The sequence below is a fragment of the Oryx dammah genome, unplaced genomic scaffold, assembly GCF_014754425.2.
Source record: "Oryx dammah isolate SB20612 unplaced genomic scaffold, SCBI_Odam_1.1 HiC_scaffold_12, whole genome shotgun sequence".
NCBI lineage: Eukaryota > Metazoa > Chordata > Mammalia > Artiodactyla > Bovidae > Oryx > Oryx dammah.
In genome coordinates, this window is record NW_024070196.1 from 6,761,750 (window position 1) to 6,774,752 (window position 13,003).

The 13,003-nt window shown below is 42.2% G+C and overlaps 1 protein-coding gene and 2 non-coding genes across 3 annotated transcripts; all 3 read right to left on the reverse strand.

The window, feature by feature from the left end:
- Positions 1 to 1,601: 1,601 nt before the first annotated feature.
- On the reverse strand, positions 1,602 to 6,327 carry RPS3A (ribosomal protein S3A). The gene is made up of 6 exons (XM_040251468.1): positions 6,175 to 6,327; positions 5,362 to 5,465; positions 4,809 to 4,996; positions 2,570 to 2,778; positions 1,969 to 2,078; positions 1,602 to 1,769 (listed from the first exon to the last, which is right to left on the reverse strand). The coding sequence occupies exons 1-6, from the start codon at positions 6,234 to 6,236 to the stop codon at positions 1,648 to 1,650; spliced, it is 795 nt and encodes a 264-aa protein (XP_040107402.1). The 5' UTR covers positions 6,237 to 6,327; the 3' UTR covers positions 1,602 to 1,647.
- On the reverse strand, positions 2,270 to 2,338 carry LOC120871685. The gene has a single exon (XR_005723107.1). It is a non-coding gene; the product is annotated as a small nucleolar RNA SNORD73 (small nucleolar RNA).
- On the reverse strand, positions 3,446 to 3,512 carry LOC120871684. The gene has a single exon (XR_005723106.1). It is a non-coding gene; the product is annotated as a small nucleolar RNA SNORD73 (small nucleolar RNA).
- Positions 6,328 to 13,003: the final 6,676 nt, after the last annotated feature.

Below are 13,003 nucleotides of genomic sequence, written 5' to 3' on the forward strand. Positions count from 1 at the left end.
GACATGTTAAATGCCTATTGACATTAAATCGGGAGTTGGAGGGACAAACCTGGAGTTCAAAAAAGGTCCAGACTAGAAGTAAAATTCTGAGTCAGTTTATTTAAAACCAAGAAATTGAGTAAGACTATTTTTAGAAAGAATATTGATAAACATAGAAGGACTAGGGCTCTCCAACACTGAGGCCTGAAACAAACTAGCAAATAGTAGCTAGCAACACTATTTGGAAAACTTTGAGCTCCAATTCCAGAATATAGTTAAGAAACACAGAAGAAAATCAGCTGTCAATTATCACTGTTACAGAAGTAAAATGAAAGCTAAGGATGAACCACTGGCTTAGCAATGACATGTTAATTCTAACAGCAACAGCTTCCTTAAAAGTGGGGTGTAAAAAAAAGTGTGAAAGAGAAAAAAGCCCAATTGCAATAGATTCAAACAAGAAAAGTAAAATTACATGCAAGAAATATGGCTAACTCTTGCAAGCTTTGCTATAAGCTTGAATAGGGATGTATGTGGAAGGGCAGAGGACTTGCTTGTATGCTGAGACTGGCAGAGGAATAACGAAAAAGGTGAGAACTGATGGAGCCAAGAACAGGGTAGAATCTGATGCTTCTGTGTGAGTCTGCGACCCCATGGACTGCAGCACACCAAGCATCTCTATCCTTCACTATCTTAAAGAGTTTGTGGATTCATGTCCATTGAGTCAGTGATGGGTGTCTATCTCATCCGCTGCTACCCCCTTTCTCCTTTTTGCCCTCAGTCTTTCCCAGCATGAGGCAGGGTGGAAGTAACAGCAAATTCTGAGGTTCTTACTCCCAAGGCCATAAGCTGAACTGAGACGAAAAATTAAGAGATTTGAGCGGAGAAGGTATAGAACAGAAAGGGTGACTAGTAAACACTGGATAGCAGACAAATGCCCACTTAATACCAATAGCCAGTTTCTCTACTTGTCTAGCCAACTTCAGCTTGACCATTTCAGGGGGGATTTACCTCTAGAGAACATAAGACAGCATTTATATTTTTAAAAGACAAACCCACGAAAACCTAGACGGCAATAAAGCTCTCTTCTTCCCACTGCACGGTTTAGGACAGTGGTTCACTAAGTATGGCTCTTTGTCACCAGCGTCTCCTGAAAATTTGCAAACTGCCAACTTGCAGACTTCATCCTGGATCTACAACATCAGAACTTCTGGGGGCAAGGCCCTGCAGTATTTTAATAAGCCTCTCAGAGATCTGAGACCCACCCTGGCTTCCCTGGTAGCTCAGATGATAAAGACTCTGCCTCCAATGCAGGAGACCTGGGCTCAATCCGGGGTTGGGATTATCCCTAAAGGTTATGGCAACCTACTCCAGTATTCTTGCCAAAGAGCCAGATACAACTGAGTGACTTTTGCTTTCAAAACTTCAACCATGTAAAGAAAGGGTTTCCTTTTCTTCACCATCTATAATACTTCCAGACCATCCCTGCTTAAGATAGATCTTACCCTTTCTTGGCTACTTAGTAACTAAATAAAATACACACAAAAGGTAAGAAAACTTCACCACAAATCAGAACATCTTAAATAAGCTGTCAGGTTATATGAAAAGAATGATCAGGAAAAAAATACCACAAATAAGATCTTTTATTTGTCACCATTAAGAGTCTGCATTTTAAACCGATTCTTGGACTGGTGGCTCATATCCATCAGCTCGTTCAACTTTAGCACCTGTCTCATCCCCAGTAGCTTTTCCAGAACTACTACCTTCACCATGTAGCTCCATGAGTTTTCCCACTAAAAAGAAGGGAAAAATTGTTAGTTACAGTCTACCATATCTTGAAACATGTTATCAGTACTCTATAATACTATACAAGGAAGACAGGAGAAAAAAAAGCAACACCTGGCCTCAAAAAAACAACACTTTTCTACACACACACACAAAAAAAACCTTTTCTACACAATTTTCTTTCAGAAATCCTGTGATTTCACTTACATTCAAATTTGGGCTTCTTCAGCATTTTCACTTTTCTAACGAAGACATCATGGAGCGGATAAATAGATTGGCAAGCCTTTTCTATGTCTTTTCCAATGCTATCTGGAATCCTGCAAACCAGAAATGGTAAGTTAGAATAAACCTACACTTCATTTAATCCACAATTATCCTCGTTCTGTTATTGCCCCTTCATAAGTGGTTTAATAATTTGAACTATACGGCTACTTAATAGCAAAATCAGCACTTCTGAATCCAAGCGTTATACACCTTTTCCAAACACAGGTCTAAACAACTGCATGGGAACATCAGAAAAATGTTAACTTTTATCATCAGACATCATATGGGACCGAAACATTTGTCATCATTTATTCCCATACTTAATTACAAAAGGTTTGTATTTCCTAAGGCAAAGATAAGTCCTGAGCTTCAAGTCTCACTAAATGCCCAAATGCAAAACCAGCAAGTAACATTTACTGAACACTTAACGCGTTTTCAAGAGATGCAGCTAAACAGTTTCAGATAATTTAAACACAGTTCTGACCACACCTTGTCTCACATGCTTTTCCTTATCTGAGGGTTGTATTGTAAGGAAAACACTTACAATTTATTGACCACCTCTTTCAAGTCATTTGTCTGCACCTCTCGGGTCATGATTTCCATCATCTTCTTGCGGATCTGGCGCACCTGCTGGTGCTGGGCATAAGAGGTCTTCCGAATCTGATTGTTGCGCTTTTTAGTAAAACCCACACAGAACAGACGAAGCAAGTAACCATCGGTAGTCTTGACGTCAACGTGAGCTTCAATCATGGTCTAGTGAAAAAAATGACAGTCAGTTATACCAGTCTTAAAGTTATCAATTTTCATCCCTCAAATTCCAATTTTAAAAAAGTGGAAGGTCAAGTATTCATTACACAATATCAAGTATAATATAAATGGGCTATTTAATTTATAGAGTTAATGTCCTTGAAGTGAGCTTACCAACAGTTATCTTGAATTCTTACTATCCTCCATATCTAATTTAAACAATGAGTCCTCTCGGCTGTCTTCCCCATCTCCTCCAGGTAGCTTCTCTATCCTCATTATCACTATCTGCAAAGAACTCCCTCTTTTACATACACATGCTAGCCTTTAACAATCAGCTCCTCCCCCAATCAATTTTTTAACTCTGCAAGTAAACAAAAAATGGGTTCTAAGAGACTTTACAATACTGACATCTAATGTAACAACACCAAACATATTTTAAAATGTCCTTTATGTTCCAAACCAAAGCCACAATAAGGATTAAATATTCCATTTCACGGCTAAAACATAATTTTAAAAAATCCATAGTCTTAACACTACCTAAATTCAGGAAGATTTGCCCTCTTTGCATTTTCTATATTTTATGCTTTACTTTAAAAAAACGAATATAATGCAATCATAGTGAAAAACCTTACAGAAATACTTACAGAAATATTATTAAAACCTTAGTTAGGGGAATGTCAGAAATGTAACGGTATAATCATTATGTCATTTGGGACCGAAACATTTTGTCATCATTCATTCCCACACATAAAACATTCCCAAATGGTATCTGAACCAATGTCATTATTTCCTGTAGTTCAAACTAACTTGTAGCAAATGCTTTCTGTTAACCTTCTACAAAGCATGTTTACATGGATCTTTTATCCTGATTCCATGAGCTAATGTTCTTACCTACATTTTACAGATTTAAAAAAAAACAAGGCTTAGCAAGCTGTAAGTTACTTTTTATAGCAATAAAGGTCCGTCTAGTCAAAGCTACGGTTTTTCCAGTAGTCATGTATGGATGTGAGAGCTGGACCACAAAGAAGGATGAACACCAAAGAACTGATGCTTTTAAACTGCGGTGTTGGGGAAAACTCTTTGAGAGTCCTCTGGACTGCAAGGAGATCCAACCAGTCCATCCTAAAGGAAATCAATCCTGAATATTCATTTGGAAGGACTGTGTTGAAGCTGAAACTCCAACACTTTGGCCACCTGATGTGAATAACTGACTCACTGGAAAAAAAGGGGACAGCAGAGGATGAGATGGTTGGATGGCATCATTGACTCAATGGACATGAGTTTGAGCAAGCTCCAGGAGTTGGTGATGGACAGGGAAGCCTGGTGTGCTGCAGTCCACGGGGTCACAAAGAGCTGGACAAGACTGAGACTGGAATGGACTGAACTAAACTAAAAAGTTACTTTTCAGAGACTATAACTGGGAAAAGGAAACAAAATTCCAATCTCACTCCAGAGGCTCTGCCTCTCCTACTGAACTGTACAACAGATAAAACTAACCCAATAGCCCCTTTTCAGGATACAATTCACAAGATTTTGAAGTTCAAAGGTGTTCTGAGGACAGGCAAAGCCTAAACTGCAAACCTGTTCTAATTCATGCAAACCTGTGCTAATTCATACAGCAAAAAAAACTTTGATGATAATCCAATATTAAATCCTGAACTCAGTTTAAGGGCTTCCTGGGTGGCTTACTGGTAAAGAATCCACCTGCAGTGCAGGAGACACAGGTTGGATCTCTGGTTGGGAGGATCCCCTGGAGAAAGAAATGGATACCCATTTCAATATTCTTGCCTGGGAAATCCCATGGACAGGAGCTTTTCCAGCTATAGTCCATGGGGTCACAAAAAGAGTGGGGACAACTGAGTAACTAAACACCACCACCACTGCTGTTACTCAAGTTCAAAAGTCCACACTCAATAGCAAGAAAATATCACAGACTTGAAAAGAAATCTAAACCTCAAAGGAACACGCTCCTTCCTGACATAAAATCATGGTATCTTTGGCCGTGCACACTACAGCACTATGCATGTTGTTCTCACCTGCCATTTTTTGACCATGGAGCACATTTTGTCACGGGTAAGATCCATACCATGAAAGTTAGTCAGGCAGTTTTTGCCCTGAACATCCTCAGTAATTAGCTTGAATTTTCTAAATGCTACTTCATCATTCTGCAGATCAGCAAGACTCACTTCAAAAACACGACCTTTGAGGCCATCAGATGCGATTTCTATAAAAGAATCAATTGTTAATATTAGGAACAACGTAAACAAAGCCAAGCCAGCTAAGTTAATGTTCAAGCATTAAGAAAATTATAAAGACCTTAACTTTTGTTAACCAAATCCATATGGTCACCAATAACTTTCTGACAGTGCTTATTAGAAGCTCAAAACTAACCACACACGTTTTACTGGTAATTCTTAAAAGTACCATCCTGCTTCCACAAGCACCTTAGGACAAACAGTCCCCAGTGGGGCCGAAGTCACAATCAAAAGCTGACATTTCCTTAAATATCCCACCACAGAACAGACAGTAGACCAAGATACACGCATGTCTCAAGGGAAGAAAAACACAAACGGAGAGTAAGATACTCACTGGTTCCTTGAGTTCTCGTGACCAATGTTTTCCCAATATTCCTTATATTGAACATAGCTGGTGCTTTCACATCATACCAATCTTTCTTAGAAAATGGGTCAACCCTGGATTTAAAAACATGCTTAAGTTTTAAAATCACGCAATTGTTTTGAACCTTCCTCATTCTAACTACTTTAAACGGCTAACTAAATTCCTCTCAGCGAGGTGAGGGACGCACAGGTAATCTAGCTCTTCTCACCAGGTCCTTGTGCAGACCTGGCACTCGAGTCAGTCAATTATGCCACGAACATAGACCCCCTCCCCACACCGCCGGTCCCGCCACCAAAACAACACTGCCTCCGTCAAGCAATGTCGCTTCACTTTCACTGTTTCGTGAGGACACACACCGGTAACCCGCACACTTTAGGACCTCGTGCTAGCTTACTGGAAACTTCCAGCTTCCCCCCGGCCCAAGCAGCGGAGAGACGCGGGGTCCTGAGGGAACCACAGAAGGCTTTCACATCTCCAGATCTTAGAGAGGTATTATCCGCGGGATTTAGGAAGCCCATGATCCCACAACTCCTGTCCGACTCGCGACAGAAATCTGACTCAAAAGGGGCGCGCATCTGGCCCAGAAGGCCAGGGGAAAAACAGTCAGCCCGCCTCAAAGCAGCACCGGCCTCCGCCGGGCCGCGGTTCGCAGTTTACCAACCACGCACGGCCATCGCAATCCAATTAGAATCCTCGCCATCCGGCTTACTCTGCGGCTCAGAAACCGCTCGCCGACTCCAGTAAGGGTCCCCCAAAGCGGAGGCCGCGACAGTTGCCACTTACACTTTCTTCTTGGCTCCCTTTTTGCCTCCTTTCGTAAGGCGCTTGTTCTTGCCGACCGCCATGGTGCCGCTCAGAGAGCCAAAAGGGCGGAAGTGTAATTCGCGCGAGAACTTAGGCGTGCGGGGCGGGACGCGCTGTCTACGTGACCTTCGACATTACGCTCTTCCGGCTTCAAGAATATCGCGACAACAGAGAGAGGCAAGCGTCCGACTGTGCCTGCGACAGCGCCCTCGTGTGTGTGGAGGCTGTGCAGAATGCCGCGGCCGCTGGTTGGGAGGCCGAGCTCCGGAAGTGCTGGCGCTGGTAATGTGAGGTGCGGACTCCTGGTAGTGAAGGTTCCCGAGGCTCTGAAGTCCGGAAGTAGGTTTCCTAGGAAGCGGACGCCCACTCAGCGTCGTTCAAAGCTAAACTCACCGTGTCACTTTCAAGCCTGTTTCTTCTCAGACCCCGAGCCTGTGGGATTCGGGGTTAGACAGCAGGTCCTAGGTTCTTACACTAGCTTGTCTGTACTTCCTTGTATTTGAGATGGAGGCGGTAGTGTGATCTACCTCATAGGATTAAGATTAAATAAGTGTAACATCGAAGATACTGGTTATGTTTTGCTTATTGTTGAAAGCTGCTGGTTGGTTAGTGGAATACGTTCGCCTTGTGAGCATCTGTACTTTTCTATGAATTTCTTATACTTTGACAAAAAGGTGTTTTGGGGACCATGGGTTATTTTTGAGGGGGAGGGGAGTTGTTTCTGTTTCAGTGGAGTGAGTTCTCATTGTTTTCCTGAGGGACTGTGGTTGCAGTGTTTCCAGATACCTTGATTTTTCGGGAAAAGTTTATTTCAGTTGCAGGGGATAAGGAAACTCCTCCTGGCTAGATGTGGTCTGCTAGCTTCCAATGTGTAATGAGTCCCTGAAAAGCTGGCCCATATAGGCTTGGTACTCAGCCAGTGGTATGTTGAGTTCCCCTCTGGCAAAAATCTCTGCTACCAAGCGAGAAACCTGGCTGGAGTCACGTGACTCCCACAGGCCTTCAAGTCCTTTCATTTCTTTCAGTCCTTCATCCCTTACCTCCTGTGACCCTTACTTTCTAAAACAGTCTTCCTAAATCTCCAGTCCTAGCCTGCTTAGTTCACAACAGTGTGATATACCTAACACTACTGAACTGTATACTCAAATATGGTTAAAATGATAACTTTTATATTGTGTTTTTATCACAATTATTTGTTTTAAAGTCCTTGTGGGTGTGTTAAGTCGATTCAGTCGTGTCTGACTCTTTGGGACCCTGTAGATTGTAGCCCACCAGGCTCCTCTGTCTATGGGATTCTTCAGGCAAGAATAATGAAATGGGTTGCTATGCCCTCCTCCAGGGGCTTTTCCTGACCCAGAGATCAAACCCACAACTCTTAAATCTCCTGTACTGGCAAGCGGGTTCTTTACTGTTAGCGTCAAAAAAGTCCTTAGCTGAACCTACAAAACCTCTTTTATCTTCACTTACCTCTGTTTTCATTCTCACCCTATCTTAGTCTTTAGTGGATACTCTAGCTCTGGACATCTAGAACTATTTAAAATTCCTTGCAGTAAGATTTCTCTTGCCTCCATTCCTTTTCCCTCATCAAATACCTGTGCATTTTCAAGGCATGTGAACATGCTCAGTCAGGAAATCGTGTCCAGCTCTTTGTGACTCCATGCACTGTAGCCTGCCAGGATGCTCTGGGGCAAGAATACTGGAGAGCGTTGCCATTTCCTTCCCCAGGGGATCTCTCTAACCCAGGGACCCGCTTCTCCTTTGTGGCAGGTAGATTCTTTACCCCTGAGCCACCAGGGAACCCTCATTTTCGAGCAGCTCAGGTTCATTTCTTCTTTCACTAAGAGATTAATTCCCCAGACAACAAGCCTTCCCTCACATCTGTTCCCAGAAGAACTAACACTACTTGTTAGTAACTACTAGTAAATGTGTCCCTTTCTTACTGTGAGCAGGAGGGCATGCAGTGCAATCATTTTCTTATTTGTGGCCATTTTTTAGCACATAGTGGGCCCTCATAATATTTGTTGGATGAATAAATAATAGTAGACAACATTAGTGATGGTCCCAGTCTTTTGAACTTTGAGGATCAATCTAGATTTTCAAAAGAATTTGGGGAATCAACAACAATTTAAAATTTTCACCAATCTGTGAAACAAAACCAAAAACAACTGCCATTTTCTATCAGCCTCATTTCACTTAAAAATTATATTTTGACCCCCAAAATAAAAAGAAAACACTCTAAAAATTCATAAAGAACCCATACTCTAAATTAGCTTTATGAAAAAGTCTACAGACCTTATTTTTCTTGTCTCATCACAGATTCAAGACTACTAGTGATCAGTGGAAATCAGTGAGTCCCTCCAAATATGCTACTGAGTGTAATAAACCATTAATTCTATATTTGACAGTTGCCTTGACTAAGTTTACTTCATAGGTGACACTTCGCTGGTTTAAAAATTTCCCAATGGAAAATTTTATCAACCCCCAAGTCAGAATAAAAATTGAACTTGCTTTCTTCCTAGACTGATTCCTCTTTCTGCCCAAGAGTGCAAGAGTCTCAGGGGAGTCATTAATGAAGTCAGCTGCGTCTAGTTTATTCTGGAGACACCAGCACCTGAGGGATTTGTCAGAGGTACAAATTTCAGTCCTCAACTTTGCCTTGTAATGAAAGCTTTTTAAAAATTGTATTTCTCTAACACTGTTGTCTTGTATGGTGCAATCATCAGTTTTAATTAAAATATATCCATTAAAAGATAGCATGAGAGGTGTGAATCAGTTTATTGGGTCTCAACTGTCTAGGAATTTCAAAATTGAGATGGAATAAAATGGAACAAAAACTGTGAATATAGGAAACCTAGTAAAGTCTCAACTAGTACAGGTACAAGAAGGAGGCCATAAAGAAGGCTGAGCACTGAAGAATTAGTATTTTTGAATTCTGGTGCTGGAGAAGACTCTTGAGAGTCCTTTGGACTGCAAGGAGTTCAAATCAGTCAATCCTAAAGGAAATAAATCCTGAATTTTCATTGTAAGGACTGGTGCTAAAGCTCCAGTACTTTGGCTACCTGAAGTGAAGAGCTGACTCATTGGAAAAGACCCTGATGCTGGGAAAGATTGAGGGCAGAAGGAGAAGAAGGCAACAGAAGATGAGATGGTTGGATGGCATCACCAACTCAATAGATATGAGTTTGAGCAAACTGGGAGATAGTGAAGGACAGGGAAGACTTGTGTGCTGGAGTCCATGAGTTTGCGAAGAGTTGGACACGACTTAGCAGCTGAACAGCAACAGTAAGGTGTCAATATTGCTTTTTTCTCTTTCCGTCTTTGACTAATCTGTTAAATCCATCCAGTGATTTTGTTTGAAGTTTGATTGCTATGTTTTTTATTTCTGAAATAAAAAGTGCTTTTTTCAGTTTATGTCACTATTTATTTTAAAGATTTCTTTCTTTCTTTTATTTTTCAGCTGTGGTGAGTCTTTGTTGCTGCCCCAGACTTTCTCTAGTTGTGGTTCGTGGGCTCTCTTCTTCCTTGCGATGCGCAGGCTTCTCTTTAGGTGGCTTCTCTTGTTGCAGAGCACAGGCCCTAGGCACGTGGGCTTGGTAGTTGTGGTACGCAGGATAAGTTGCTCTGCGGCTTGTGGGATCTTCCCATGCCAGAGATCAAACTGGGGTCCCTTGCATTGCAAGGCGGATTTTTAAACTCTGGAGCACTAGAGAAGCCCTATGTCACGTCTTTAAACTTTATTTTTTATTGAGGTTACATTGCTTTATAACATTATGCTTCATGTGTTCAATTTATATCACTTTGTTGTTCCTTATTCTTTCAGACATCTTCAATGTCAGATTTAAACCCAGTGAGCATAATTGTGATTGGCGTCTGAAGGGATGTTGGGAGTCTTGTAAGACTGAGTCGTTAACCTTTCCAGTTGTGAGTCAAGTTAAATTTAGGATATTCAGCTGGTGGCCAAGAGTTTTTTGTTGGTGTGGGAATGTCTCCCCTGACCATGTTCGAATGGGTTCCAGAATCGTAACATCATTTTCTCCCAATCTGTAAACACCCCTATCTCATTTCCCTTTCTTTTTAGCTGCAGCTCATGGTTGTTTCATGTGAACAACATACTTTTTCACCAAAACTCTGTACTTCCTCGAAGCCCTAGCCCTCTGACCCTGCCCAGAAAACCCTAAACCTACTTCAGTGTGCAATTTACCCTTCATGGTAGTATTTGCCCCTATTTTTTCACTCCTGCCTCTATCTATGACTGTGTGTTGTCCCCTCTCACACTGACTCTGGGCTTGATATTGTGACTTGCTTTCATCAAGGGACATTAGCAAGTTGGGCAATGACTTAAAAGATGCTGGCACACGTGGGCTCACTCTCTCTGCTCTTCAGAACACTGAGCTCACTTCCTGAAGAAGCCTGATCTAGCCTGCTGGAGAGGAGCCGTGATTTGAAGGGGAAAAAACAAGGCCCAGCTGAGGTCTCTCCAGAACAACCTGGCTACCAGCCATTAGGTGTTTTTTAAAAAGGCCATCCTAGACCGTGTAGTCCAAGTGAGCGCGCCCAGAACAGAAGACCCACCCAGCTGACGTGTAGAATCATGAGAAATAATAAATGTTTGTTGTTTTAAGTGTTGGAAGAGTTTGGGTTGCAGCAGAAAGTACCGTGCATTTTTCCACACCCTTACAATGACCCCTACGCTCATGGAGTGGTTAGAGAAAACTGCACATTTCAGACTGGAACTATTAGAAATCAATGATCTCAGTTGAGTCTTGGGCCCCTGACCACCCTTTTCCCTGTCAACAACCCTTTGCCTTCCTCTCAAAGTGTGACTATTCCAGTCGCTGACAATGCTGTTCCCATCCCCAGCTCAGCCTACCCCCGGTCATATTTAGAAAATGACCTTGTTGCCTACTTCAGATAAGGTGGGGCTTGCAGGCCACAGTAAGGACCTGATGTTTTCCTGTGTGGGATGAGAAACCATCGGAGGCCTTTGAGTAGCAGAGTGACGCTGCTGCGTGGAGAGTGCTGTGTGGTGAGCAGGAGACGTCAGGAGCTCCACGCAGGGGGACAGAGGAGGAAGTGCGCAGGGTGGAGAGCTGTGGTGGCAGGACCGCATTCAAGGAGACTAAAATGCAGATGGCATCCTCTGGGCTTCAAATGAGTGCAGTTGCCCTGGGTAGAAGGATGAAGTGAAAATTCTGGTTATGTTTTGAAGATGAGAGCCTAAAGAATATGCTGATTAACTGACGTGGGAAGAAAAAGAGGAAATCAGAGATAATCACATTTCACTGTAATGATTTTTTTTTTAATTGGTGCTTTCCTACCACTCCAGAATTCTTGCCTGGAGAGTTCCATGAAGTGAGAAACCTGGCAAGCCATGTTACTCTCACTACCTCATTCCCTCCTGGGAAGAAGGCAGAGAGTGTCCTAAATCTCTCTCTTTGTATATTAGTCTTGAATGAATGGATGAATGACTCAATGATGAATCCTGATTAATATTTTTACTTGACATCAGGCTACACATTTTCTTTTGAAACGTAGCTTTTCTCTTTCTTTTCTATTTACAAAGTGAAAATGGAGTAATGAGTTCTCATTGTAGAGGTGTTCCAAATGGAATTATGAAAATGCACTCTATTTTCTCCCAAAGCACAGTGATCAGAACAGTACAGGTCAACAAACTATGATCAGTTGGCAAAGAGAATGAAATCAATCCTGTCACTGAACACATTGTTCAGGTGAGGGTGTTTTTCCACGGTAGAGCTCCTCTCTTGAGGAAGTAGTAGGCTAATTTGCGTTCTGGCTTAAGCTCCTTATCTTGTTGCCAACTGGCACCTTTCATTGCCCTGTGACAAAAGATCAGCTGAATTCCCCAAGTGCTGCAGAATATTTTATTGGTCATGTCAAACACAGTAAGGCCTGGAAAATTTCTTAAGGTAACCAGATGCTCTTCAGAGTTATATAGAGGAGATAATGTATTTGAAAACAAAAAAAGACAGTTTTAACAAGTTTAAAGGCTTCAGGGTATAACTGAAAGAACATGGATTTTGAAGCCAGACCTGGTTTCAAACCATTGCTTTGTCACGTGGCACGGGACTTTGTATTAGAGTCTATTTTCTCACCGATTAAGTGGGAACAATACCTGAATCCTGTGGTTACTGAAAAGTTTAAATGACACAGTATACATTGGAAGCCTAACACAGGCGCATAGTAGACACTCAGTAACTGTTAACTCTCCTTTTCTCTTTCTCTCGCTCCAAAATGAATGTCAGAGTTACTGTCTTTTTCTCAGCTGCGCACTCACCAAGCCCCTCCCTGTCCTTAACCTTATTTAAAGGTCAAGTGTTGCTCTCCTTGGAGCAGCACTCAGCCAGGTGGTTTCTTGGGAACAGATGGGAAGGAGCTTGTCCAGGGAGGGAAGCAAGAGAATTAGGAAGGAAAGCTGACTTTACATCTGCACACGGTGATGCAGCGTCGTGACAGAGGTACAGCCGTACAATCAAATTGGATTCCTTAGTGCCATTGCTATCACAAAAACAGTACACGTCCCAGGCACGCTCACTTTTTTTCTGATACCCGTGCAGCCATTATTGCTGGTTTTAAGTGGGAATTGAAGCCACTTCCCTTACACTGTAAGGGGATAACTTGTTGCTGTTTTCAGTCACTTAGTTGTGTCTGACTCTTTGCAACCCCATGGACTGCAGCACATCAGGCTTCCCTGTCCTTCACCATCTCCTAGATCTCTAGTCTTTCCCGTTCTATTCTTTGCCTCTATCTTTGCATTGATCACTGAGGAAGGGTTTCTTATCTCTCCTTG